This window comes from Strongylocentrotus purpuratus, unplaced genomic scaffold, assembly GCF_000002235.5.
Source record: "Strongylocentrotus purpuratus isolate Spur 01 unplaced genomic scaffold, Spur_5.0 spur5_scaffold_12, whole genome shotgun sequence".
NCBI classification, from domain to species: domain Eukaryota; kingdom Metazoa; phylum Echinodermata; class Echinoidea; order Camarodonta; family Strongylocentrotidae; genus Strongylocentrotus; species Strongylocentrotus purpuratus.
Window position 1 is genome coordinate 519,707 of NW_022145597.1, and position 26,782 is coordinate 546,488.

The window sequence follows — 26,782 nt, forward strand, 5'->3', positions numbered from 1 at the left end:
TATCGAGGGGGGTATTTTGGGTATTTACCTATAAACGCGTAAACTGGCGCATGCAGAAGGATTTTGAACCATTAAATGAAAAAAATACCCTTTTTCTTGAACTCCCCCTCTCCCCCCCCCCCCCCCCCCCCCCCCCCCCCCGGTGGCCTAAACAGGGTCCGCCACTAAATACGGATCGATATAATGTGAGGATTGTTTTTTACACGATAAACCGTGATTTTTAAATAAAACTGTATAACAGATACCATAGTTTTTCTCCACAAAATATATCTAGTTATTTCATTTTTTTAAGGCGAAATTTGTATGCGCGGGTCTATTTGAGTCATTTCTGTCTACACTTTCAGTGATAAACCGTCCTTTAGAATGAGTTTAGAAAGATTTCGAAGTCTAGTCCGCTGTTATATTGATAAGGTAGGTCTTAAATGTATATATTTTAGAAAATGAGCTATTTTTTTAAATCTTAACTGCTTAATCGTTGGAAGAAATCTGCGATTTGTTTATGGATTCCGCTGCCTTGGGCTTGGCAAAGGGTAAACCGTACCGCCCGAGTAGCCGCCGCGCAACGCAGTGCCGCGGCCTCGGCTCAGATCAGCTCAGTGTCAAAACAGGAGTTTCAAATTTCATTAATTGATTCATTTTTGACATTGTCATTGCATTTGCAGGCCTGATTGTAGCTGCTTACTGCTTACATACCTAATTGGGCATGTCCCTAATTGTAGAGACAAAAAATATGTCGCCCATGACATTTAAAGCTCATTTGAGAATACTGTCTAGCCTAATCCCTGATCTGATGACTTGGGGGCCGTTTCTCGAAACCGTCACAAGTTACAAGATCAACGACATCTCTCCACTGTCACGCCACTTGTCAGCTCAGTGTTTCAAGAAGCCGTCTTTGCCAAGATGAGTGACAACTTCCGCGACAAGCGAGTTGTCACTGCTCCGAACCTGTCATATCTTTTTAATTGCTGTAAAGCGCCATCACAAGTCAGTTTGTTGCCATTCCATGGGCCGCGAAATAGACGATTAGTTTCACTATCATTTTGAGAAAAATATAGACGAGTTCGGTACGTAATTCTCTGGGATGCGAAATGCAAATGTACAAAAGTGAGAATACAAATTATACAGAAACTTTAAAAAGCTGAATATAAACATTAAATCACAAATCATTAAACTATAACATATAAATAAGAGAGGTAAGAATGTTACACACCGTTTTCCATAGTCGATCCATAGTCTTTTCTTTGGATACCGTCATACCTTTGGGGCCTATGTGCATTATTATTCCCTCTCTAATTACTTCTTCCAAATTATATTTTCAATATCAAATCAATTATATAACGAGTATTTATGAGACTCTAGAATAAAAACTGGCTGAGAAAAGACATTTTGCCTAAAATTCCTCGTCACAATAAACAAAAAAGTATGTATTGATAAACTATCACATTACGGTATCCTTCAACTAACTTTTGATTCGACTGTCAAAAAAAAAAACACTCACCGGTTTTTCTTCAATTTAAGAATCTTTACAGAAATATGCAAATTGTTTGATGATGTAAATATGATAATGACACTATTTATTATTTATTTTAGGAGAATTTATATGTATATATTTCTTTTTGAACAATTTTAGCCCCAAAACTTGTTTTGGGTTATTCTTGATAAATCAAATGGATCGTGACAAAGACTATGTTCTTGAGCTGCTAGTATCGCGATATATCGATATCATGTCTGTCATGGCTTTGTGAAACGGTTTATCCGCTTCATGACATCTCCGTAGGTCGCCGATAAAGATATGACTGTCATGGAGTTGGTTTCGAGAAACGGCCCCCAGATGTTCTTTTGAAATCTTTCTGAATCTAATGTCATGAGATGAGTGATCTCTCTTCTTTTTGGTGTACATTTACATGTACTTTGACTGTTTGACAGTTTGTGAATTTTGCGACAGCCACCTAAAATTTACAGAATGTGTCATCTGTGAGCGCTAAACCTGCGCTCACATGCTGACCGTGGGCGTTAGGGTTAGTGATACGTACTAAATACTGAAGATTTGTCCATTATTATTTATTATAACCCTTTCACTGTCCAACCCTAATGGGGATGCTGTCATTTTAGGTGGCTGTTGCAAAAGGAAATTTTCCATTAGTTGGGATAATGTTCACTGACACTGCTCTAATGTCAATGAGAAGATAATATTTGGAATATTTTTAAAAATCTGATTAGACCTAGGCCTAGGCCTAAATCTAGATCATACTCATACTATGTTCTAGTAAGGAAAAGGAAAAAAGTGTGATGCCAAACTTCCTAAACTCCAAGTCCAAGATAGGCAAGAGTTAAAAGCACCACGGATGATCATTATAAATTATAATTAATGCTGTGCCAGTAATGCCATCCTTTTCTCCTTCTTCTTTTCCTTCTTCTTCATCTTCCTCTTCCTCTTCCTCTTCCTCTCCCTCCTCCTCCTCTTCCTCCTACTCCTCCTCCTCCTCCTCCTCCTGGTTGTCTTCCTCCTCTTCTTTCTTTTATTCTCCTACATCTAATATTCTGTCCTTATTTCCTATTCTAAACCTCTACCTTCCTCTCCTCTACATTTTCTTTTCTCTTGTTTGTTGTTGTTGTTAATTGACATTAAATTTGATTGGGAAATAAGAAATTAATCCATGTTTTTCATCTCTTTCTCCTCTTTCTCAGCATCAATATGATAGTGCAGTCTTCTGGGCTGACAAGGTCGTTACAATGTCAAAAGGTAAGCAGACTGGAAATTTACTTCATTTGGAGACTTCAACACAACCCCCCCCCCCCCCCCCCCCCCCCCCCCCCGAGACCTGAAAACAGATTTTAACACTTTCCTGTCAATTTCAGCCAATTACAGCCTGTTATTTGTTTGCATACTTTGTTCCTTTAGCTTCGGCTTTGAGCGGCTTCCTGTTCATGCTTGTGATTTACTCCGCTCAGTGCAAGATGAAAAGGTTTATTTGTTGCTATTCTATGATTTTGTAATACCAATCATCACGTTCCCGTCAGTCACTATCTTTGGGTATTTCCCCTTTTCTTACCAGGTGATGTCCATGATGTTTACATGCTAGCTCAGAGTCTGTATCACACGAAGCAATATCACAGAGCAGCTCATCTCATCAGGAATAGGAGATTGGATAAGGTAAGATTATCAGTGAAGACAAACACTTTGTTTATGGAATTAGTTACCAACTACTTTCTAGAGCCATCTACATTATGTATGCACAGACTCACAGGCCCAAATTTACAAAGTAGGTTTGACGATAAACCTAGGTTTATGTGTGTCAAAACACGTCATATGACGCACATCAACCTAGGTTTGTCGACAAACCGCCTTTGTGAATTTGGGCCATAGAGTTTCACAATTTTTGTTTCAGTTTGACGGGGCATATATTCTGTTTTTTGCTTGTCCAACAAACCAGTATTCATCATATTTTGTCCAACTCGTACTGGGTTAGCCAAACTCTCCTAATCAATGGCACTGCTAATATCCATCCCTTCAAAACTTTGAGTTTTTGACAACTCCAAAAAGCTACTGAAAACTATTATCATTTTCCAGGTTGAAGATTCAAGTCTTGTCTGGAAAAAACATTTATTAAGCCTACAAAGTATTGCAATGAATTTTTGTTTACAGATTTGTGAGACAAGCTCTATATTGGCAAACAAAGAATTTCAAAAACAGAAGATTCTGTAATCTGTTTTCTTTCTCTTTTGTCATCTCCTTTCCTTCACAGTGTTCCTCAAAATATTTTAACCAGATAGTTGGAAGAATGTGCTAGATTTACTAATATCTTCATTTGACATATTAGCTATTTTAGTTATTTGCACATGTTTATCCAATTGTCATGTCCAACGATAGGTATTTTGCAAGAATTTATTATTTGTTCATATTTGAACACATATGAAATTTATCAATTTGAAATTGTGTTATACTTTTTTTTAAAGACACACAAGGCTGGAAGATACTTGGCTGCCAAATGCTTAGTAAGTATAAATTAAATTATAATTGAATGGATATAGAAATTAACTGTTCTGAATTATTACACATGTGAAAATTGAACTGTAAATTGCAATGAACATAAATGCATATTAAAATTATGATATAGACTGTTGTAAAAACAAGTTCATGTACAATATATATCTAAAATGTATCTAAAATCTGCTGAGTAAAGACAAATTTTGAAGTATAATGTTTCTTAAATAATCATCTATTATATATAGAACACATGAATATGAATTTAAATTAAATGAGGGTGTGCTTAAATGTTTTCTTCTTCATCGTCATTTTAGGAAGCTGTTCAGAAGTGGGAGGAGGCCCTCAATGTTCTTGAGGGATGTGATGAGAGTGACATCACGATCTTTCAGCCAAGAATTGAAGAGATGAAATTAGAAGACCAGAAAGACGAGCTAGACAGGATCCCACTACAAAATGTAATTATTGTGACTCTTTCTACATTTGGTTGTGTTTGGTGTGTCATATTATTGTGTAATAGGTCACTCAGATATGGCACGATCGGATATACTGCTGCAAAAACTTTTTTACGTGTAAATGAATGGCAAATGTGTGCAACAATGGTCCTGCACGCATTTACTGAGGTATGTGTTGTACGATATAGAAATGTGAAAGGTATCACACTTTAAGTTATCATTACAAAAATTAAATGCTGCAGTTTTGCCACGTCATATTTGCATGAGGCTGTTTCATTTATTTCTTATGAGGGGCAAGGGTAGCATTTGTAATAAATTTGAGATATTAGGAAATGTTTCTTTGGTAGATTTAAAAAAGTGTAAATGGTTAGAGTGATTGTTTTCTTGAGATCAAGGCAAGTTTAATGGTCTGTCATTGATCTATGATCATACTGTTCAAATATAACACTTGTGAAAACGTCCATTTGAATTCAAATTATAAGAAAAAGGTAAGCAATTTGTAGTGGTAAAACTTCTCTTTACATAAGTTAGTCCTGTTTATGTGATTGTGATATCGCTCTTGGCTACATTTTGAATGATAAACAGAGTAAATTTGTGCATTTTCTTGTTTGAAAGTAACAGATACACTGTTTATGTTGCTGTTTCTTTTATTTTCTTAATAACTTAAAGGTTGAGAGTTCGATGTCTCTCTTGAAGGGTCAGATCTATGAAGTAATAGATACACTGTTAATATTGTTGTTTCTTTTATTTTCTTTCTAACTTTGTAAGGTTGAGAGTTCGATGTCCCTTTTGAAGGGTCAGATCTATAAATTAACAGATACACTGTTTATGTTGTTTTTTTGTTTATTTTCTTTCTAACTTGAAGGTTGAGAGTTCGATGTCCCTCTTGAAGGGTCAGACCTATGAAGTAATAGATACACTGTTAATGTTGCTGTTCCTTTTATTTTCTTTCTAACTTGAAGGTTGAGAGTTCGATGTCCCTTTTGAAGGGTCAGATCTATAAATTAACAGATACACTGTTAATGTTGCTGTTTCTTTTATTTTCTTTCTAATGTGAAGGTTGAGAGTTCGATGTCCCTTTTGAAAGGTCAGATCTACGAGGCCCTTGAGAATCGTATCCAGGCAGCAGAGTGCTACAGACAGGCTATCTTTGAAGATGTTCATTGCTATGAGGCATTTGAGCTACTCGTCAAACACCAGATGCTGACTGCGGATGAAGGTTAGTTTAATAAGCAACATAAAATCACCTGTATGGGACTACATGATACTTGACCTGACCCAAGCCATTCTAAAACACCATGTTGAAAACAATGAACTTGTAACAAGACCTCAGCACTCATTTCTAAAAGGAGCCTTCCTTCAATGTAAATACCAACTTGAAAAGCATTCTTTCTTGTTAATTCTTGGATCATATAAAAGTGGCACTTAGTAATAATAATAATAATAATAATGACAATAATAGTAATAATATTGATGATGATGATGACAATCATCATAATTGTAATAATGACAATCGTGGTTTCTTGTATAGGGCTCATGGCTAGCACATTGGACTTTCTATACAGTGTGTCTTTTATCATTCTTTCGTGCCTTGAACTAGAAGTTTGAGATAGATGGTGCTATACAAATGCCAATTACTATCACATACATGCCAACATTTGAAAATCAGAAATCTGTACAAATTATGCTATTTTCAAAAAAAAAAGAGGAACAATCCTAACTCTCCTATTCAATACTACAGACAAATTTGTACAGGAAGAGGAACACCTGCATTAAAATGATAATTATCTTCTCCCAAAAAGAGGAATGTTCCTCTTTAATCTGAACAGTTGGCATGTATGCTATCATTATTCATTTTATGAGAATCAGCACAATACTCAGCCTTACTTTGACATTGTGATTTACATTGTGTACTGTGTGTATGTTGCAGAGAAGGACCTTCTTCAGTCATTACCGATCAGTGAACAGTGCCCTCTAGAGGACTTGGAGTTTGTCAGAAGTCTCTACCAAAGTATTCTCAAGAAAGTAGGTTTCAGACTGTCTTTGTGTTAATTTTTATATTGTGTTGTGTTTTCTGTATGATGTGGTTTATGAGAATTAAGTTATAATTATGTTTTGTCATATGAAAATATGTTAGAATAAGTATGACTAGCACTTTGCATAATTGATTAGAATTTAATGAATTGTTCAATTAAAAGCTGATGCTTCTCTATCCCAAACTAAGAAATACAGTGTACGGCATAGATATTATCAGTGGTGTATTGAAGCTTGTTCATTGATCTGTTTAAGTTGGACTAATATTCAGGAGGGCTTCTTTTCATTTACCAGTAAACAAATCACACATTTTATTCATTACAACCCAGTGACAGTAATCTTAAATAAGACTCTTCTATCCTTTATAGGGATGTCTTTTAAAAAGATTAGGGGTCCCATATCCTTTTAACTTCATCTCCGTGTCACGTGCTGTGGATCACAAGGTCAGCGGTTCAAGTCCCGCCGCAGCACTGATGTCCTTTGGCAAGACATTGATCTACATTTGCCACTCTCTGCCCTGGTGCAAAATGGGTACCCGGTAGGATGCGAAAGCTAATGTGCTTAGATTAGCAAGTGTGTGCTTGTAAAAATGACGCCTGGCTGGAATACTCCCCAGGGAGTGGAGAATGTGCATACATTGTGTACGGGTAAGCCTGAATCCGATGACCGGGGTAATAATATATATCTGTAAAGCGCTTTGAGAGGGCCTTCGGTCCTGAAAAGCGCTATATAAAAACAAACTATTATTATTATTATTATCTCTTTTACCATTTCTCTTTCTCTTTACCTTTCATTAGTATGACAAGCCAGTATCAACGAAGCTAGCAGACTGCCTGATAAGCCTCGGTAATAATCTAGACATTCAGACCAATACAGCAGAGAGACACTACTATAACTGCGACTTCAGGACAAGCTATAAAATCACTCGCAGGTGGGTACTTTAGTTAGTGATTACTCTAAGAAAACTATAAGCTGAGATTGGTCTTAAATCACATGTTTAGCATACCAATTACACAATTGTAAAAGTTTTGATAAATGTTATCATAACCTGTTTTTATGCTTAAGTACCTTATGATGCCTGTAGGAGCTCAGCTAAACTGGTCTTAATGATACAATACTTTGTACTTAATATGCACAGTAGAATATATTTGTGTAGTTACTGTGCATTATCAATTCATATATTAAATCTAATCTTGAGCTCTGGTATGGGAATCATGTTTTTGAGGGAAAATTGCTTTGATTTATTCTGGATTATTTATTCTGCAGTAGATTATTTTCTATATTTACCAGACCTTAAAGGCTGGCTGTACTAGTTTGGCCAGGAGGGATTAGACCACACAGCGTGGTCAGTGACAGGTGGCTATCTCATCAACTCAGCTCTCAATTAACATAAGAAAAAGAGGATCATGGGGGACCAATGGTCACCGATTAGCCTTTGTTTTCTATATAGAGGGAGCAAGTAGCTACAAGTAGGACAGTGGGGCTTTAAATTTTATCTTTATTAATAATAATAATAATAATGGGTTCTTGTATAGAGCTCAAACATTATTTCAACTGTGCCTTTATACTTATCGTTATCGTTAATTACAATGTTACCTTGTATGTAATATCAAAGCAATGTGTACTACTTATCATGTATTCAACCATGTCAGTGACTGGAATCATATCTCACTGTGTCTAATCTCTTCCATTACAGTGTACTTGAATCAGATCCATTCCACGAGACGTGTTTACCAGTCCATATAGCAACATTAGTGGAGCTAAAGAAATCTAATGGTAAGCATTTCAATTTATTGTCAAGTTGTAATTGCAACACTTCTTTAAAATTAGATATTGGTACTTATACGTTGTGTGGAGAGAAGTTTTGAGGTAAGAAGTACATGTTAAACATCGACTCAGAGTCACCACAATTTCTGTCAACTCGCCCATATGACATATGTGTTCCCATTTTGATGTATTCTGTTGTGTTGAAGTGGAATAGGTTTATATGTTGTTCAATCAATATTCTATGTTGGATTTGTGTAAATTACAAGAGTAATCTGTAATTTCTATTTTGAATTCTTATGAATACAGATGTGTGAAAAGTAATTTCAACCTTTCCATTATTATAAAACTGGTTTTAGTAAGTCTGCAATCTCATTGGTCAAATGAGACCACGTGACCATGCGTCAATCTCTTCTACCACTCGTACCATGCAATAGAGTTTCATCAAAAAGTGATAAACCATGGCTAAAAGTATAATGCACTGCTAAAAAGCCTGTATGCTCGTCTCTGGCACATACAAAATTAAAATGCATTGAAATTCACAGAGTTTAAGATGACGAAGACATTGATGCATGCAGTGCATATCTACTGATGTACTCGCAAACCTGAATCATTTGTATATTGTTCATTACTTTTGTTTCAGAACTATTCTACCTAGCCCATAGATTGGTTGATCTTCATCCTGATAAAGCAGTGTCATGGTTTGCTGTGGGATGTTACTATTACCTTGTAGGAAAGAATGAACCAGCGAGAAGGTTTCTAAGGTAAGTAGATTGGTTGATCTTCATCCTGATAAAGCAGTGTCTTGGTTTGCTGTTGGGTGTTACTATTACCTTGTAGGAAAGAATGAACCAGCGAGAAGGTTTCTAAGGTAAGTAGATTAGTTGATCTTCATCCTGATAAAGCAGTGTCTTGGTTTGCTGTGGGATGTTACTATTACCTCGTAGGAAAGAATGAACCAGCGAGAAGGTTTCTAAGGTAAGTAGATTGGTTGATCTTCATCCTGATAAAGCAGTGTCTTGGTTTGCTGTGGGATGTTACTATTACCTTGTAGGAAAGAATGAACCAGCGAGAAGGTTTCTAAGGTAAGTAGATTAGTTGATCTTCATCCTGATAAAGCAGTGTCTTGGTTTGCTGTGGGATGTTACTATTACCTTGTAGGAAAGAATGAACCAGCGAGAAGGTTTCTAAGGTAAGTAGATTAGTTGATCTTCATCCTGATAAAGCAGTGTCTTGGTTTGCTGTGGGATGTTACTATTACCTTGTAGGAAAGAATGAACCAGCGAGAAGGTTTCTAAGGTAAGTAGATTAGTTGATCTTCATCCTGATAAAGCAGTGTCTTGGTTTGCTGTGGGGTGTTACTATTACCTTGTAGGAAAGAATGAACCTGCGAGAAGGTTTCTAAGGTAAGTAGATGTATACAAGGCTTATAGGAATTTTACACCCTAAAACCACTGTCAGACAACATTTCTAATGAATAAAATCATTGATAACAAAAGTTCAGTTCAGTTTCAGTTTCAGTTTATTTTCATATTTCACATGTTGTATTATAGTATTAATGACTGCTTTGAGAGAAATAGTTGTTTTTATACGCTCAAGGGAAGGTTAGAATTGTGCTATTACCCGAGGCGTGCCGAGGGGAATAGCCCAATTGTAACCTTCCCGAGAGCGTATAAAAACAACTATTTCTCGAATATTAAAGCAGTCATTAATACTTTTATATGCCAAAAAAAAAAAAAAAAAAAAAAAAAAACTTTTGTCGAAGATGAGATTCGATCTCTTGCGAACAAAAGGTGATGTACCTAAAACCAGCGCCTTAATCCGCTCGGCCAGCGCGCTCTGTCACCATGTATAGTAGTTTTCTTTAATATATACATTAAAATGAATTGAAAACGGCTTCGCGTGGTCGATGCTTCGCCGCTGCTCCATTAAACGGGCCCTTCTTTTACTTTTGCAATGCATATTGGCACGAACTTAGATCAAGATCTATCGGCAGATGTTGTTTTTTTGTTTTTGGAAGTTTATTTTCGTCTTCATGTCAACAATGCAAGATAAAATTGTCGGTAAGATCGATCGAGATTCAATTGTATTGAAATTACGGACCAATTCTTTGCACACGTACGGTATCCTCGATCGCTCAGACCATTTTTTAACATGTAAACCTATGGGGTAACCATGGAGACTGACCTATTTTCCCAATAACCATGGTTATTGGGATTTTGAACTGTTTTTTAACCATGGTTACCGGGAATTTTCGGGAACAGTTAAAGTTTATGAATGCAATTTCGACCAATCAGATTGCTGGATTACTTAAGTGAGGTATATAAAATACATCATTACATGTGGCATGTTACATTTTTGTAATCATTTTTGGATGCATTTATACAAACAAAAAGAACAATACATAAGACTAAGTTGAATAAAGGAAGAAATATGATGGAGCCTAAAGAGAAAGCAATGCTTGTAGGTCATAGGCTCCGGAAGTTATAACAATGATATAGTCTTGTGTTTATTTGATAACGTAATTGAATTAAAGTGAAACTTATTATGAAGAAAAACAATAGATAAACATATACTTAGCAATATTTTTATTACATATTTAGACCTGAAAATAGCTCTTGTGTGATGTAGTATGGATGTTAGTCATGGGAGTAGTTCTCGTTGTTTTCTCAACTTTTCATGCATTAATCCTACATCCTGTTTTAGGACTTCCCAGCTGTATGAATACAGTATTCACAACACTCAAACCTCAGCTTTCTGACATCCACAGTCAAAAAGAGCAATGAATAAATCAATAAATGATTAGTGGTGATGTTGACCGTAGTCTTGTTGCTATTTTGATGCCTTTTTGGGGGATATTTGATAGACATGTATAGCTCTTTAATAGTACTTGTGTTTGTATTTTTTAAATCGTCTGTACGGAGCAAGAAGAGCATTTACTCATATAATAACACAACACATAAGTTAATGACCTTCCATTCTGGCTCTGATGAATTTCCTTTTATGTATGTTTATTGACGTCGGCAATTTCCCTCTTACGAGGAGTTACTTACTTTTGCACCATGATGACACTCACTCCCTCCACTTCTTGTCTCAAGCATCCTCCTCATTTAGACCAACCTTAAAGCTTTCTTTCAGAACCATATCCATAAAATCTTCAGTCTTCCTTTCCCTGTTATGCCATCCACTTCCAGATCCCATGCTCTTTTCACTGGTCCATCGTCTTCCCTTCTCAACACATGGCCCATCCATCTCAATGTACTTCTCTTTACCACCACCACCACCACAGTGTCTTCCAGACCCAACCTTTCCATTATTCTTTCATCCTCTGTGTAATTGTTGCCTACCGGTATTACACCAAGCTGCATCTACAGATCATTTATAAGGAAGCTCGCAAGAAAATATGATTAGGGAGATGTGAGTCGGTTCACTTGGTCAGCTCTCTGTCTACGCCTACAAACTGGCTCAGGTGACCCCGGTTTGAAAATGAGTCGTATCTTTTGGATGGTGACATTAAAGGTCGGTCCCCAGACGTAAATAATCACATCTGATTGATACACGTCTGTAAAAACCCAATTACACACACACACACACACAATAGGATTAAGAATATCATTCCTATGAAAATCTATCTCCATTACCGGTACTTCAGTGTAGAATATAATAATTTTCATCATCTGTGTATTCCTTTCCTTCCTATCACAGCAAAGCTACAGCGATAGATCGTCTCTACGGACCAGCCTGGTTAGCCTTTGGACATTCCTTTGCAGCTGAAGGAGAACATGACCAGGCCATGGCTGCTTACTTCACAGCATCAAGACTCATGAAAGGGTACATATGATGTTTGTTTTTCTCCTCTTACTATGTATAGGGTTTTAAGGTGTAATCGGTATTTTCACAGATTGAGACAAACTGGACCCTAATTTAAGCACTTAATATTGCTGTAGGATATCCCAAACACATCCATAAATATATATAAACACTCCAAGTAACTGTTTTCATTTCGCAAGTTGGGACATTTTCATGAAAATTGTGAAATTAAAAACGGAGAGTAATGTCCTGGATATTCAGTAAATAGATTTGTTATCATTGCAAAGTATGTTGTATAAATTTGTGTAAGCTTTTGTTTGGAGATATTGATTAACCAGATCAGGGCTCCTTTTCACAAAACTTGTCATCGGTGACATATGACAGTTTTTGTTATAAGCTAGTGAAATCCTTGCTTCTGATTGGTTATAATCAGCAGATTTGTCACTGATTTTTGTCATTTGTCATTGAAAAAAGGCTTTGTGAAACGGGTCCCTGATACAATGCCTTCTGACACTTTTTGTTTTATTCTTTGGTGGTATTTGCTGCTGATAACCTTGATCCAATAAATCCTTTATGGGCCCAACACCATTCAACTTAACCTTAACCCTACATCTACTAAAGCATAACCTCAACCCAATATCTAAACTTATATCTGTGACCAATGGAAGAGATCATTTATCACTGGGACGCAAAAATATGTCACCTATTTTCCACTTCTAAATGCGCTTGATCCAAAGTTGAAGAACAGCTCATTGATCTCATTCATCAGTATTATCTGCTTTTGTCCCTCTCTGGCAGATGTCACCTACCCCTGCTGTACGTGGGCTTAGAGTATGGCCTCACCAAGAACTTCAAGCTAGCTGATAAGTTCTTCAGTCAGGCTCTAGGCATTGCAAGCAGTGATCCATTTGTTCTTCATGAGATGGGTGTGGTGGCCTTTCATAATGGAGAGTGAGTAGGACCTTAGAGATGTTTGTCAGATGTTGTCAGAAGTTGTTAGATATGGGGTCACAAGATCCAAGGTCAAAGGTCACAGGGCTGATTATGTATGCAAAAATAGCTCATGATCGCGTTATTTCAAGAACCCATTGATGGATTCCCGCCAAACTTGGGTCATGTATGTATCTTGCAGAGCCAATGAAGTGATTCGATTTTATGTTCATGAGGTCAAAGATCAAAGGGTCAAACATGTATATGAAAAATAGATTGTAGTCACATTATTCTGAGAATCTTTAAGCGGATTACAATCAAACTTGAATTTTAAAATTGCCTCTGTGTTGGTTTGTAAAATTGCTCCATGGCGGAGGCATCATTTTTGACTGCGTGCAGTCGAAGGTGCATCTAGTTCTGATTGAGATAGGAGTTGTGGCCTTTCACAATAGAGAGTGAACTAGAACATGAGATATGCCAATCTTATTTACTACTAATTTAATTATTTTGATTTCCCAGATACCGGGAAGTTAATGAATAGATCCCCAGCAAATTGGTACATTTATTAACTCTCTTGTGGCTTTACAGTAGAATGGTTTGGAGACATTCTTAACATTTGGTTTCACTTCTAAAGAATATATGTCAGTAACTGCATTTCTTCAGAATTAGCAGTATCAGATGTATCCTGAAAGCATGTTGTTCTTATCTTTTGTTCCATAGCTGGGAGACTGCTGCCACACATTTCAATGAAGCACTGGGTATCGTACAGAACATCAACAGCCAGACACTAGCAGATAAATGGGAACCATTACTCAACAATCTAGGTCACGTCTACAGAAAACTCAAGTAAGATGAGAGGATTGAGCTCGGTGATTATGATGATTGTGGTGGTGATGATTGTATTGATGATTGTGGTGGTGATGATTGTATTGATGATTGTGTTGGTGGTGATTGTATTGATGATTGTGGTGGTAGTGATGGTGGTGATTGTATTGAATGGGAACCATTACTCAACAATCTAGGTCACGTCTACAGAAAACTCAAGTAAGATGAAGGGATTGAGCTTGGTAATGATGAAGATGGTGTTGGTGGGGATGATTGTATTGATGATGGTGGTAGTGGTGGTGGTGGTGATGGTGAAGATTGTGTGTTAGTGGTGTTGGTGGTAGTGATTGTGGTAATAGTAGTGGTGATGATGATGGTATTGAGGTAATGGTGGCAAGTTAGATGATGCTTACATGGGAAATGTGGTAGTTGTGGTATTGCAGAGGATCTATAGGATAATATAGGATATCAGTAATGAAACTGATAGAAGATATTGGTCATTTTTTTCATTTCAAGGTGTATTAGTATTATATAACACAAGAACTGCTGTTTTGAAACATGAATTGATCATGATTACTAAATAAATACACTAAAATATAAAATATCGAGAGAGGGAAACTCAACCAGACATTATCTTTTCACTGATGATCACCATTCCATTCATTTCAGTTTGATCTATAAAAGGCAGTTCCGTTCAGTGTGTTCAATCATGAATCATATAATACTTCTCATAACAGGAAATACGAGGAGTCTTTGGAGTACCATCGACAAGCCTTGATCTTAAGTCCCCAGAATCCCTCTACGTTCTCAGCCATTGGTTATGTGTATGCTCTCATGAGCCAGTTCTCTAAAGCCATCGACTACTTCCACAAGGTAAGTGATCAACCAGGCTGCATGATGATTCAAAATAATTTACCTTAATTAATATAATAATAATAATTTGTCTGTTTATATGTCCAGAGGGATTTTAAAATGAAACTTTACAAACTTATTCTGTTTGTAGATGATCATTCTGACAATAAATGATTTGCAGGAGCATTTCTATTACTTGATATCGGCTTTAATGTTGTATGTACATGTGTACTCACTTGATGAAATGACACGTTATTTGTTTGCTCTTCAGGCACTTGGAGTTGGTCGTGACGATACATTCTCAGTGACCATGTTAACACACAGCATAGAGCAGTACATAGGAGAGATGTCACCGTGTACAGGTGGGTCAGACATCCCCTCAACCCCCTACCCCACCCTCTCCTCCCCTTCCTCTCCCCAACCCTCCTCTCCTCTCCTTTCCTCCCCCTCTCCCCTCTCCTCTCCTCTCCTCCCCCTTCCTCTCCTCTCCTCCCCCTTCCTCTCCTCTCCTCCCCCTTCCTCTCCTCTCCTCCCCCTTCCTCTCCTCCCCCTCTCCTCCCCCTCTCTCTTCCCCTCTCTCTGCCTCTCCTCTCGCTCTCCCTCTCCCTTCCTCCCTCTCCTCCCCCTCTCTTTCTCCCTCCCCCTCCCCCTTCTCCTCTCTCTGCCTCTCCTCTCCTCTCGCTCTCGCTCTCCTCTCCCTCTCCTCTCCTCTCCTTTTTATACCTCTCGCTCGCTTTCATGATTGTTTGCATTGTTAACAAACAGCATAGAGAATGACATTGGAGAGATGTCACCTCCCTTCCCTTCCACCCCTTCCCTCCTCCCTTTCCTTCCCCCCCCCCCCCCCACCCCTCTATCCCTCCGCCCTATAGTGATCTTAAATTGTGAATGCAAGTTTAAGAGTAAAAGCTCACAAGTTGCTAAGTCTACTTTATGGTTATTATTTGTGAAAAGAGAGACGACTGTCTCGTGAGTTTGAGTTGAATAAGCCTAGAATTTTATCTGGAAGCTTGTTTGATCTTCAGTTTTCTTAATAAGGTTGTCCTCTCTCTCTCTCTCTCTATCTCTCTCTTTCTCTCTCTCTGTGTCTCCCTCTACCTCTCTCCCTAATTCTCCTATTTTTCTATCTTTGTTTCCTCTTTTTTCTCCACCCTTACGTTTTATCATTTTATCAATCCATTGTTAATTTACTGAATGTTCTTAATCTTATATCTCCTCTATCTCTCATTCTCTCTACACACAATCTCAGGCGGGAGTGAAACCGTTCCTGACCTGGAAGTGGTAGTCAAAGAGGAGGTCGTTGCTACGACGGAGAAGTCAAACTCAAGTCTGGACATGGAAGTAGAGATGGATGAAGAAGACTCGTCATTGTCAAAACTCTTAATGTAGGACGCTAGTAGTGGTGGTTAGTTTACCTGACTGCTAAGTAACCAGCCAGAGGACCGACTGCTTTAGGTCCTCTCCGAGAGACCTGGTAATGAGGATTAATGCCTTACCAAAGGGCACTAGCGCATCATCGCCTTGGTTTTGAACCCGGGTCCCTGGATTACGAGACCACTGCTCTACCAACTGAGCTATTAGATGGTATGAACAGTCTAGCCCGAACCAAAAACACTCATCTGTTAAGTATATTAATAATAGTGGGTTCTTGTATAGCGCTCATATCTGTTAGACTTGACACTCCTGGTGCTCCTGATTATTACCCTGGCTTTTGCACGGCTGCCATACGGCGCTCTAGCATTTCAAGGAATTAATTCCTGCCAGGTACCAATTTACATCACCTGGGTTGAGTGTGGCAAATGTAGATCATGTCTTGCCAAAGGACATTAGTGCTGCGACGGGACTCGAACCAAGGACCTTTTGATCCACAGTCGGGTGACGTATCCACTCGACCACGACACCTCTAAGACACAAAAGTACTGTGGACCTAATGGGATTTCTCTCAACCATCAAGGCATAATGCAAGTTGATTCATTGTTTCAGGGCACATTCCTATTGTATTTAGCTCCTATAGAATGGACTCATCACTTGGTATCAGTTCTTCAGTGCCTAGGCAGTAGCTATCGACTGAGGCCAGGGAGCCATTCTTCAACACCAAGATTTGTTTTCAGTGCCATAGGGGGAAAACTTCCCCTGATAATTTCCCTATTTAAATTGGTTTCCCATTTATTATTTTTCCCTGATTTTTTTTTTATCATGACTTTTTTATCAAAGTCCTGGGATCGATGTAAATTTGTTTTGAAATTAAGGGGGTTAGGTGCCGTTTTTTATGACTTGCTTTAAGGTTTAAGAAATCATTGCAAATTCATGTTCCTATTTGACAGATATTCTGATAGAGATTCTGTTTTTTGCATCAGAAACAATTCAATACTCTATAAACCGACAGTCATGAAAATGTTGGTTCTCAGTAGAAGAAATGAAGGACAATTTTATTTAGAGGTGAAATTAAAGGGATCAATAGGAGTATATGACCCTCAGTAAAATGAAAACATTTTATTTTAATGTTGACGTTTAACAACATGGCAGCCAAAGTTTGAAATTTGTACATGTATTTATTTCATCAGAATGATTCTGATGAAATTATTGTTGCAATGAATATAATTATGAACTGTGAATATTTTACTTTGAAGCTACATTTTTGTTATGTATGTTTAATTTTTTGTGTAATAATGTATCCATGCTTTGCACATTAAAGATTATCATCATTTTATATGACTATGATACAAAGTTTTGTGGAATCATCTTTTGAAAAGGTTTTCTCTGTAGCCTGTAGGTGTCCTTGGTGAATGAGTATTCCCATTAGACCTGTGTAAGCTTCTCTCCAAAATCCTTGACTAACAAATTATTTGATTTGCCTGGCATTTCTATGGATGGAATTCTATTTGCATACATTAGTTATTATATCCTGCATCAAAATGTATTGGGTTTTTGCTTGGTTGAGTGCTCTTCACTTGACCAGAAATATAATAAAAAAATTAAACCAATTTACTTCACTTGAATTTTTATAATTTTTAAATATTTGTTTGGAAAATAAATTGTTGATGCAGTATATACTAATATACCCTGCCATTTTTACGCGGTACTGGTTACAGCTATATGCCTTGGTGACTCCATTAGTACTATTGGAGTCGCCTCTTGCCCATAGTTTTAAAGATAAAGACCAATTCTGGTCATGCGATTGCACTGTGAAAGAAACATGTAATCGATCAGAAAAGGTTGATCATCTAGCATACAAGTATTGGTGTGTACTGCAAGGTTCTGGAATCATCAAACTGATAAGAAATTTGGCCATATCTTGGTAAAGTTACAAGCACTGTACACAGAAAGATGTATATGGGACTACGCGACACATGCGTGATATCTATCAGGTCCAAATAGATAAAATAATTTACGGTACCAAATATATCAATTAGTAGGCGGTTTCTCTGCAAAATTTGTATCATTACGTATTAGTCAAAACATATTCTTTCACATGATTGGTAATAAGAGCTTCCATTTCATTTTTTTGAGAGGGGGGCATTTCCAAAACTGGTCTGTACCTTTAACCAGAAATTTCTCAAGACAGTATATTTATACTCTATGTTGGGCAAACTTGTCAGTCATCAATAGAAACTTTTATTATAAAGTTAGTAAACAGGTCTATTGGAGGCGTAATACACCATGATATTGTAGCTTCATATCAAATCTTTATTTATCATCTTCCCTTTTCTTTCCGTTTATAAGTTTTCCTTTAAATCCTCTAAATACCCCCAGAAGTCTAGTTCTCATCGAGTTTTCAGATTCTCTTTTATTCCATCATATTTCACATCCTGAGTGTTTTTATGTTTTGCATCTTCCTTTGCCTTGTACATTACTACTGGGGACCTCTCTATATAGGCCACTATCTATAAAGGCCACTATCTATAATGGCCACTATCTATAAAGGCCACTATCTATAAAGGCCACTATCTATAAAGGCCACTATCTATAAAGGCCACTATCTATAAAGGCCACTATCTATAATGGCCACTATCTATAAAGGCCACTATCTATAAAGGCCACTATCTATAAAGGCCACTATCTATAAAGGCCACTATCTATAAAGGCCACTATCTATAAAGGCCACTATCTATAAAGGCCACTATCTATAAAGGCCACTATCTATAATGGCCACTATCTATAAAGGCCACTATCTATAATGGCCACTATCTATAAAGGCCACTTGTTTATTTTCATTGAGTGGGCTTAATAGACAGGTTTCTTTCTCTTTCCATCTCTCTTGCTTGTTCACCATTCTCTTTCTATCTTTCTCTTTCCATCTCTCTTGCTTGTTCACCACTATCTTTCTATCTTTCTCTTTCCATCTCTCTTGCTTGTTCACCATTCTCTTTCTATCTTTCTCTATCCATCTCTCTTGCTTGTTCACCACTATCTTTCTCTTTCCATCTCTCTTGCTTGTTCACCACTATCTTTCTATCTTTCTCTTTCCATCTCTCTTGCTTGTTCACCATTCTCTTTCTATCTTTCTCTATCCATCTCTCTTGCTTGTTCACCACTATCTTTCTCTTTCCATCTCTCTTGCTTGTTCACCACTATCTTTCTATCTTTCTCTTTCCATCTCTCTTGCTTGTTCACCATTCTCTTTCTATCTTTCTCTTTCCATCTCTCTTGCTTGTTCACCACTATCTTTCTATCTTTCTCTTTCCATCTCTCTTGCTTGTTCACCACTATCTTTCTATCTTTCTCTATCCATCTCTCTTGCTTGTTCACCATTCTCTTTCTATCTTTCTCTTTCCATCTCTCTTGCTTGTTCACCATTCTCTTTCTATCTTTCTCTTTCCATCTCTCTTGCTTGTTCACCACTATCTTTCTATCTTTCTCTATCCATCTCTCTTGCTTGTTCACCATTCTCTTTCTATCTTTCTCTTTCCATCTCTCTTGCTTGTTCACCATTCTCTTTCTATCTTTCTCTTTCCATCTCTCTTGCTTGTTCACCACTATCTTCTATCTTTCTCTTTCCATCTCTCTTGCTTGTTCACCACTATCTTTCTATCTTTCTCTTTCCATCTCTCTTGCTTGTTCACCACTATCTTTCTCTTTCCATCTCTCTTGCTTGTTCACCATTCTCTTTCCATCTCTCTTGCTTGTTCACCATTCTCTTTCCATCTCTCTTGCTTGTTCACCACTATCTTTCTATCTTTCTCTTTCCATCTCTCTTGCTTGTTCACCACTATCTTTCTATCTTTCTCTTTCCATCTCTCTTGCTTGTTCACCACTATCTTTCTCTTTCCATCTCTCTTGCTTGTTCACCATTCTCTTTCCATCTCTCTTGCTTGTTCACCATTCTCTTTCCATCTCTCTTGCTTGTTCACCACTATCTTTCTCTTTCCATCTCTCTTGCTTGTTCACCATTCTCTTTCTATCTTTCTCTTTCCATCTCTCTTGCTTGTTCACCATTCTCTTTCTATCTTTCTCTTTCCATCTCTCTTGCTTGTTCACCACCATCTTTCTATCTTTCTCTTTCCATCTCTCTTGCTTGTTCACCACTATCTTTCTCTTTCCATCTCTCTTGCTTGTTCACCATTCTCTTTCTATCTTTCTCTTTCCATCTCTCTTGCTTGTTCACCACCATCTTTCTATCTTTCTCTTTCCATCTCTCTTGCTTGTTCACCATTCTCTTTCCATCTCTCTTGCTTGTTCACCACTATCTTTCTCTTTCCATCTCTCTTGCTTGTTCACCATTCTCTTTCTATCTTTCTCTTTCCATCTCTCTTGCTTGTTCACCATTCTCTTTCCATCTCTCTTGCTTGTTCACCACTATCTTTCTCTTTCCATCTCTCTTGCTTGTTCACCACTATCTTTCTATCTTTCTCTTTCCATCTCTCTTGCTTGTTCACCACTATCTTTCTATCTTTCTCTATCCATCTCTCTTGCTTGTTCACCATTCTCTTTCTATCTTTCTCTTTCCATCTCTCTTGCTTGTTCACCACCATCTTTCTATCTTTCTCTTTCCATCTCTCTTGCTTGTTCACCACTATCTTTCTCTTTCCATCTCTCTTGCTTGTTCACCATTCTCTTTCTATCTTTCTCTTTCCATCTCTCTTGCTTGTTCACCACCATCTTTCTATCTTTCTCTTTCCATCTCTCTTGCTTGTTCACCATTCTCTTTCCATCTCTCTTGCTTGTTCACCACCATCTTTCTATCTTTCTATCTTTCTCTTTCCATCTCTCTTGCTTGTTCACCATTCTCTTTCCATCTCTCTTGCTTGTTCACCACCATCTTTATATCTTTCTCTTTCCATCTCTCTTGCTTGTTCACCATTCTCTTTCTATCTTTCTCTATCCATCTCTCTTGCTTGTTCACCACCATCTTTATATCTTTCTCTTTCCATCTCTCTTGCTTGTTCACCATTCTCTTTCCATCTCTCTTGCTTGTTCACCATTCTCTTTCTATCTTTCTCTTTCCATCTCTCTTGCTTGTTCACCACCATCTTTCTATCTTTCTCTTTCCATCTCTCTTGCTTGTTCACCATTCTCTTTCTATCTTTCTCTTTCCATCTCTCTTGCTTGTTCACCACCATCTTTCTATCTTTCTCTTTCCATCTCTCTTGCTTGTTCACCATTCTCTTTCCATCTCTCTTGCTTGTTCACCACCATCTTTCTATCTTTCTATCTTTCTCTTTCCATCTCTCTTGCTTGTTCACCATTCTCTTTCCATCTCTCTTGCTTGTTCACCACCATCTTTATATCTTTCTCTTTCCATCTCTCTTGCTTGTTCACCATTCTCTTTCCATCTCTCTTGCTTGTTCACCACCATCTTTCTATCTTTCTATCTTTCTCTTTCCATCTCTCTTGCTTGTTCACCATTCTCTTTCCATCTCTCTTGCTTGTTCACCACCATCTTTATATCTTTCTCTTTCCATCTCTCTTGCTTGTTCACCATTCTCTTTCTATCTCTCTTGCTTGTTCACCACCATCTTTCTATCTTTCTATCTTTCTCTTTCCATCTCTCTTGCTTGTTCACCATTCTCTTTCCATCTCTCTTGCTTGTTCACCACCATCTTTATATCTTTCTCTTTCCATCTCTCTTGCTTGTTCACCACTATCTTTCTCTTTCCATCTCTCTTGCTTGTTCACCATATCTTTCTATCTTTCTCTTTCCATCTCTCTTGCTTGTTCACCACTATCTTTCTATCTTTCTCTATCCATCTCTCTTGCTTGTTCACCACTATCTTTCCATCTCTCTTGCTTGTTCACCATTCTCTTTCTATCTTTCTCTTTCCATCTCTCTTGCTTGTTCACCACTATCTTTCTATCTTTCTCTATCCATCTCTCTTGCTTGTTCACCACTATCTTTCCATCTCTCTTGCTTGTTCACCACTATCTTTCTATCTTTCTCTATCCATCTCTCTTGCTTGTTCACCACTATCTTTCTATCTTTCTCTATCCATCTCTCTTGCTTGTTCACCATATCTTTCTATCTTTCTCTTTCCATCTCTCTTGCTTGTTCACCACTATCTTTCTATCTTTCTCTATCCATCTCTCTTGCTTGTTCACCACTATCTTTCTATCTTTCTCTTTCCATCTCTCTTGCTTGTTCACCATATCTTTCTATCTTTCTCTTTCCATCTCTCTTGCTTGTTCACCACTATCTTTCTATCTTTCTCTTTCCATCTCTCTTGCTTGTTCACCATTCTCTTTCTATCTTTCTCTTTCCATCTCTCTTGCTTGTTCACCATTCTCTTTCTATCTTTCTCTTTCCATCTCTCTTGCTTGTTCACCGTTCTCTTTCCATCTCTCTTGCTTGTTCACCACTATCTTTCTATCTTTCTCTATCCATCTCTCTTGCTTGTTCACCATTCTCTTTCTATCTTTCTCTTTCCATCTCTCTTGCTTGTTCACCATTCTCTTTCCATCTCTCTTGCTTGTTCACCACTATCTTTCTCTTTCCATCTCTCTTGCTTGTTCACCACTATCTTTCTATCTTTCTCTTTCCATCTCTCTTGCTTGTTCACCACTATCTTTCTATCTTTCTCTATCCATCTCTCTTGCTTGTTCACCACTATCTTTCTATCTCTCTTGCTTGTTCACCACTATCTTTCTATCTTTCTCTTTCCATCTCTCTTGCTTGTTCACCACTATCTTTCTATCTTTCTCTTTCCATCTCTCTTGCTTGTTCACCACTATCTTTCTATCTTTCTCTTTCCATCTCTCTTGCTTGTTCACCACTATCTTCTATCTTTCTCTTTCCATCTCTCTTGCTTGTTCACCACTATCTTTCTATCTTTCTCTTTCCATCTCTCTTGCTTGTTCACCATTCTCTTTCTATCTTTCTCTTTCCATCTCTCTTGCTTGTTCACCATTCTCTTTCTATCTTTCTCTTTCCATCTCTCTTGCTTGTTCACCACTATCTTTCTATCTTTCTCTTTTCATCTCTCTTGCTTGTTCACCACTATCTTTCTCTTTCCATCTCTCTTGCTTGTTCACCACTATCTTTCTCTTTCCATCTCTCTTGCTTGTTCACCACTATCTTTCTATCTTTCTCTTTCCATCTCTCTTGCTTGTTCACCATTCTCTTTCTATCTTTCTCTTTCCATCTCTCTTGCTTGTTCACCACTATCTTTCTATCTTTCTCTTTCCATCTCTCTTGCTTGTTCACCACTATCTTTCTATCTTTCTCTATCCATCTCTCTTGCTTGTTCACCATTCTCTTTCTATCTTTCTCTTTCCATCTCTCTTGCTTGTTCACCATTCTCTTTCTATCTTTCTCTTTCCATCTCTCTTGCTTGTTCACCACTATCTTTCTATCTTTCTCTATCCATCTCTCTTGCTTGTTCACCATTCTCTTTCTATCTTTCTCTTTCCATCTCTCTTGCTTGTTCACCATTCTCTTTCCATCTCTCTTGCTTGTTCACCACTATCTTTCTCTTTCCATCTCTCTTGCTTGTTCACCATATCTTTCTATCTTTCTCTTTCCATCTCTCTTGCTTGTTCACCACTATCTTTCTCTTTCCATCTCTCTTGCTTGTTCACCACTATCTTTCTATCTTTCTCTTTCCATCTCTCTTGCTTGTTCACCACTATCTTTCTCTTTCCATCTCTCTTGCTTGTTCACCATTCTCTTTCTATCTTTCTCTTTCCATCTCTCTTGCTTGTTCACCACTATCTTTCTCTTTCCATCTCTCTTGCTTGTTCACCACTATCTTTCTATCTTTCTCTTTCCATCTCTCTTGCTTGTTCACCACTATCTTTCTATCTTTCTCTTTCCATCTCTCTTGCTTGTTCACCACTATCTTTCCATCTCTCTTGCTTGTTCACCATTCTCTTTCTATCTTTCTCTTTCCATCTCTCTTGCTTGTTCACCACTATCTTTCTATCTTTCTCTTTCCATCTCTCTTGCTTGTTCACCACTATCTTTCCATCTCTCTTGCTTGTTCACCATTCTCTTTCTATCTTTCTCTTTCCATCTCTCTTGCTTGTTCACCACTATCTTTCTATCTTTCTCTTTCCATCTCTCTTGCTTGTTCACCACTATCTTTCTCTTTCCATCTCTCTTGCTTGTTCACCACTATCTTTCTATCTTTCTCTTTCCATCTCTCTTGCTTGTTCACCACTATCTTTCTATCTTTCTCTTTCCATCTCTCTTGCTTGTTCACCACTATCTTTCCATCTCTCTTGCTTGTTCACCATTCTCTTTCTATCTTTCTCTTTCCATCTCTCTTGCTTGTTCACCACTATCTTTCTATCTTTCTCTTTCCATCTCTCTTGCTTGTTCACCACTATCTTTCTATCTTTCTCTTTCCATCTCTCTTGCTTGTTCACCACTATCTTTCTCTTTCCATCTCTCTTGCTTGTTCACCATTCTCTTTCCATCTCTCTTGCTTGTTCACCATTCTCTTTCCATCTCTCTTGCTTGTTCACCACTATCTTTCTCTTTCCATCTCTCTTGCTTGTTCACCATTCTCTTTCTATCTTTCTCTTTCCATCTCTCTTGCTTGTTCACCACCATCTTTCTATCTTTCTCTTTCCATCTCTCTTGCTTGTTCACCACTATCTTTCTCTTTCCATCTCTCTTGCTTGTTCACCATTCTCTTTCTATCTTTCTCTTTCCATCTCTCTTGCTTGTTCACCACCATCTTTCTATCTTTCTCTTTCCATCTCTCTTGCTTGTTCACCACTATCTTTCCATCTCTCTTGCTTGTTCACCATTCTCTTTCTATCTTTCTCTTTCCATCTCTCTTGCTTGTTCACCACCATCTTTCTATCTTTCTCTTTCCATCTCTCTTGCTTGTTCACCATTCTCTTTCCATCTCTCTTGCTTGTTCACCACCATCTTTCTATCTTTCTATCTTTCTCTTTCCATCTCTCTTGCTTGTTCACCATTCTCTTTCCATCTCTCTTGCTTGTTCACCACCATCTTTATATCTTTCTCTTTCCATCTCTCTTGCTTGTTCACCATTCTCTTTCTATCTCTCTTGCTTGTTCACCACCATCTTTCTATCTTTCTATCTTTCTCTTTCCATCTCTCTTGCTTGTTCACCATTCTCTTTCCATCTCTCTTGCTTGTTCACCACCATCTTTATATCTTTCTCTTTCCATCTCTCTTGCTTGTTCACCACTATCTTTCTCTTTCCATCTCTCTTGCTTGTTCACCATATCTTTCTATCTTTCTCTTTCCATCTCTCTTGCTTGTTCACCACTATCTTTCTATCTTTCTCTATCCATCTCTCTTGCTTGTTCACCACTATCTTTCCATCTCTCTTGCTTGTTCACCATTCTCTTTCTATCTTTCTCTTTCCATCTCTCTTGCTTGTTCACCACTATCTTTCTATCTTTCTCTATCCATCTCTCTTGCTTGTTCACCACTATCTTTCCATCTCTCTTGCTTGTTCACCACTATCTTTCTATCTTTCTCTATCCATCTCTCTTGCTTGTTCACCACTATCTTTCTATCTTTCTCTATCCATCTCTCTTGCTTGTTCACCATATCTTTCTATCTTTCTCTTTCCATCTCTCTTGCTTGTTCACCACTATCTTTCTATCTTTCTCTATCCATCTCTCTTGCTTGTTCACCACTATCTTTCTATCTTTCTCTTTCCATCTCTCTTGCTTGTTCACCATATCTTTCTATCTTTCTCTTTCCATCTCTCTTGCTTGTTCACCACTATCTTTCTATCTTTCTCTTTCCATCTCTCTTGCTTGTTCACCATTCTCTTTCTATCTTTCTCTTTCCATCTCTCTTGCTTGTTCACCATTCTCTTTCTATCTTTCTCTTTCCATCTCTCTTGCTTGTTCACCATTCTCTTTCCATCTCTCTTGCTTGTTCACCACTATCTTTCTATCTTTCTCTATCCATCTCTCTTGCTTGTTCACCATTCTCTTTCTATCTTTCTCTTTCCATCTCTCTTTCTTGTTCACCATTCTCTTTCCATCTCTCTTGCTTGTTCACCACTATCTTTCTCTTTCCATCTCTCTTGCTTGTTCACCACTATCTTTCTATCTTTCTCTTTTCATCTCTCTTGCTTGTTCACCACTATCTTTCTCTTTCCATCTCTCTTGCTTGTTCACCACTATCTTTCTCTTTCCATCTCTCTTGCTTGTTCACCACTATCTTTCTCTATCCATCTCTCTTGCTTGTTCACCACTATCTTTCTATCTTTCTCTTTCCATCTCTCTTGCTTGTTCACCACTATCTTTCTATCTTTCTCTTTTCATCTCTCTTGCTTGTTCACCACTATCTTTCTCTATCCATCTCTCTTGCTTGTTCACCACTATCTTTCTCTTTCCATCTCTCTTGCTTGTTCACCACTATCTTTCTCTTTCCATCTCTCTTGCTTGTTCACCACTATCTTTCTCTTTCCATCTCTCTTGCTTGTTCACCACTATCTTTCTCTTTCCATCTCTCTTGCTTGTTCACCACTATCTTTCTCTTTCCATCTCTCTTGCTTGTTCACCATTCTCTTTCTATCTTTCTCTTTCCATCTCTCTTGCTTGTTCACCACTATCTTTCTATCTTTCTCTTTCCATCTCTCTTGCTTGTTCACCACTATCTTTCTATCTTTCTCTTTCCATCTCTCTTGCTTGTTCACCACTATCTTTCTATCTTTCTCTTTTCATCTCTCTTGCTTGTTCACCACTATCTTTCTCT

General features: G+C 37.7%; 1 protein-coding gene across 1 annotated transcript; it reads left to right on the top strand.

Annotated features, from left to right (window-relative positions):
- The first annotated feature begins 265 nt into the window (after positions 1–265).
- On the top strand, positions 266–16,303 carry LOC584511 (cell division cycle protein 16 homolog). Its single transcript, XM_030981537.1, has 16 exons — positions 266–411; positions 2,689–2,743; positions 3,057–3,154; positions 3,958–3,996; positions 4,303–4,443; positions 5,500–5,659; positions 6,371–6,465; positions 7,272–7,405; positions 8,171–8,250; positions 8,882–9,002; positions 11,944–12,069; positions 12,847–12,999; positions 13,699–13,824; positions 14,541–14,676; positions 14,927–15,017; positions 15,905–16,303. Exons 1-16 carry the CDS (start codon positions 364–366, stop codon positions 16,042–16,044), a joined length of 1,743 nt encoding a protein of 580 aa, XP_030837397.1. The 5' UTR covers positions 266–363; the 3' UTR covers positions 16,045–16,303.
- Positions 16,304–26,782: the final 10,479 nt, after the last annotated feature.

Coding starts and splice junctions, on each gene's coding strand:
- LOC584511 (XM_030981537.1), top strand. CDS start 364: ATGAGTTTAGAAAGATTTCGAAGTCTAGTCCGCTGTTATATTGATAAG. Junction 5,660..6,370: donor GATGCTGACTGCGGATGAAG/GTTAGTTTAATA, acceptor TGTATGTTGCAG/AGAAGGACCTTCTTCAGTCA. Junction 14,677..14,926: donor CCATCGACTACTTCCACAAG/GTAAGTGATCAA, acceptor TTTGCTCTTCAG/GCACTTGGAGTTGGTCGTGA.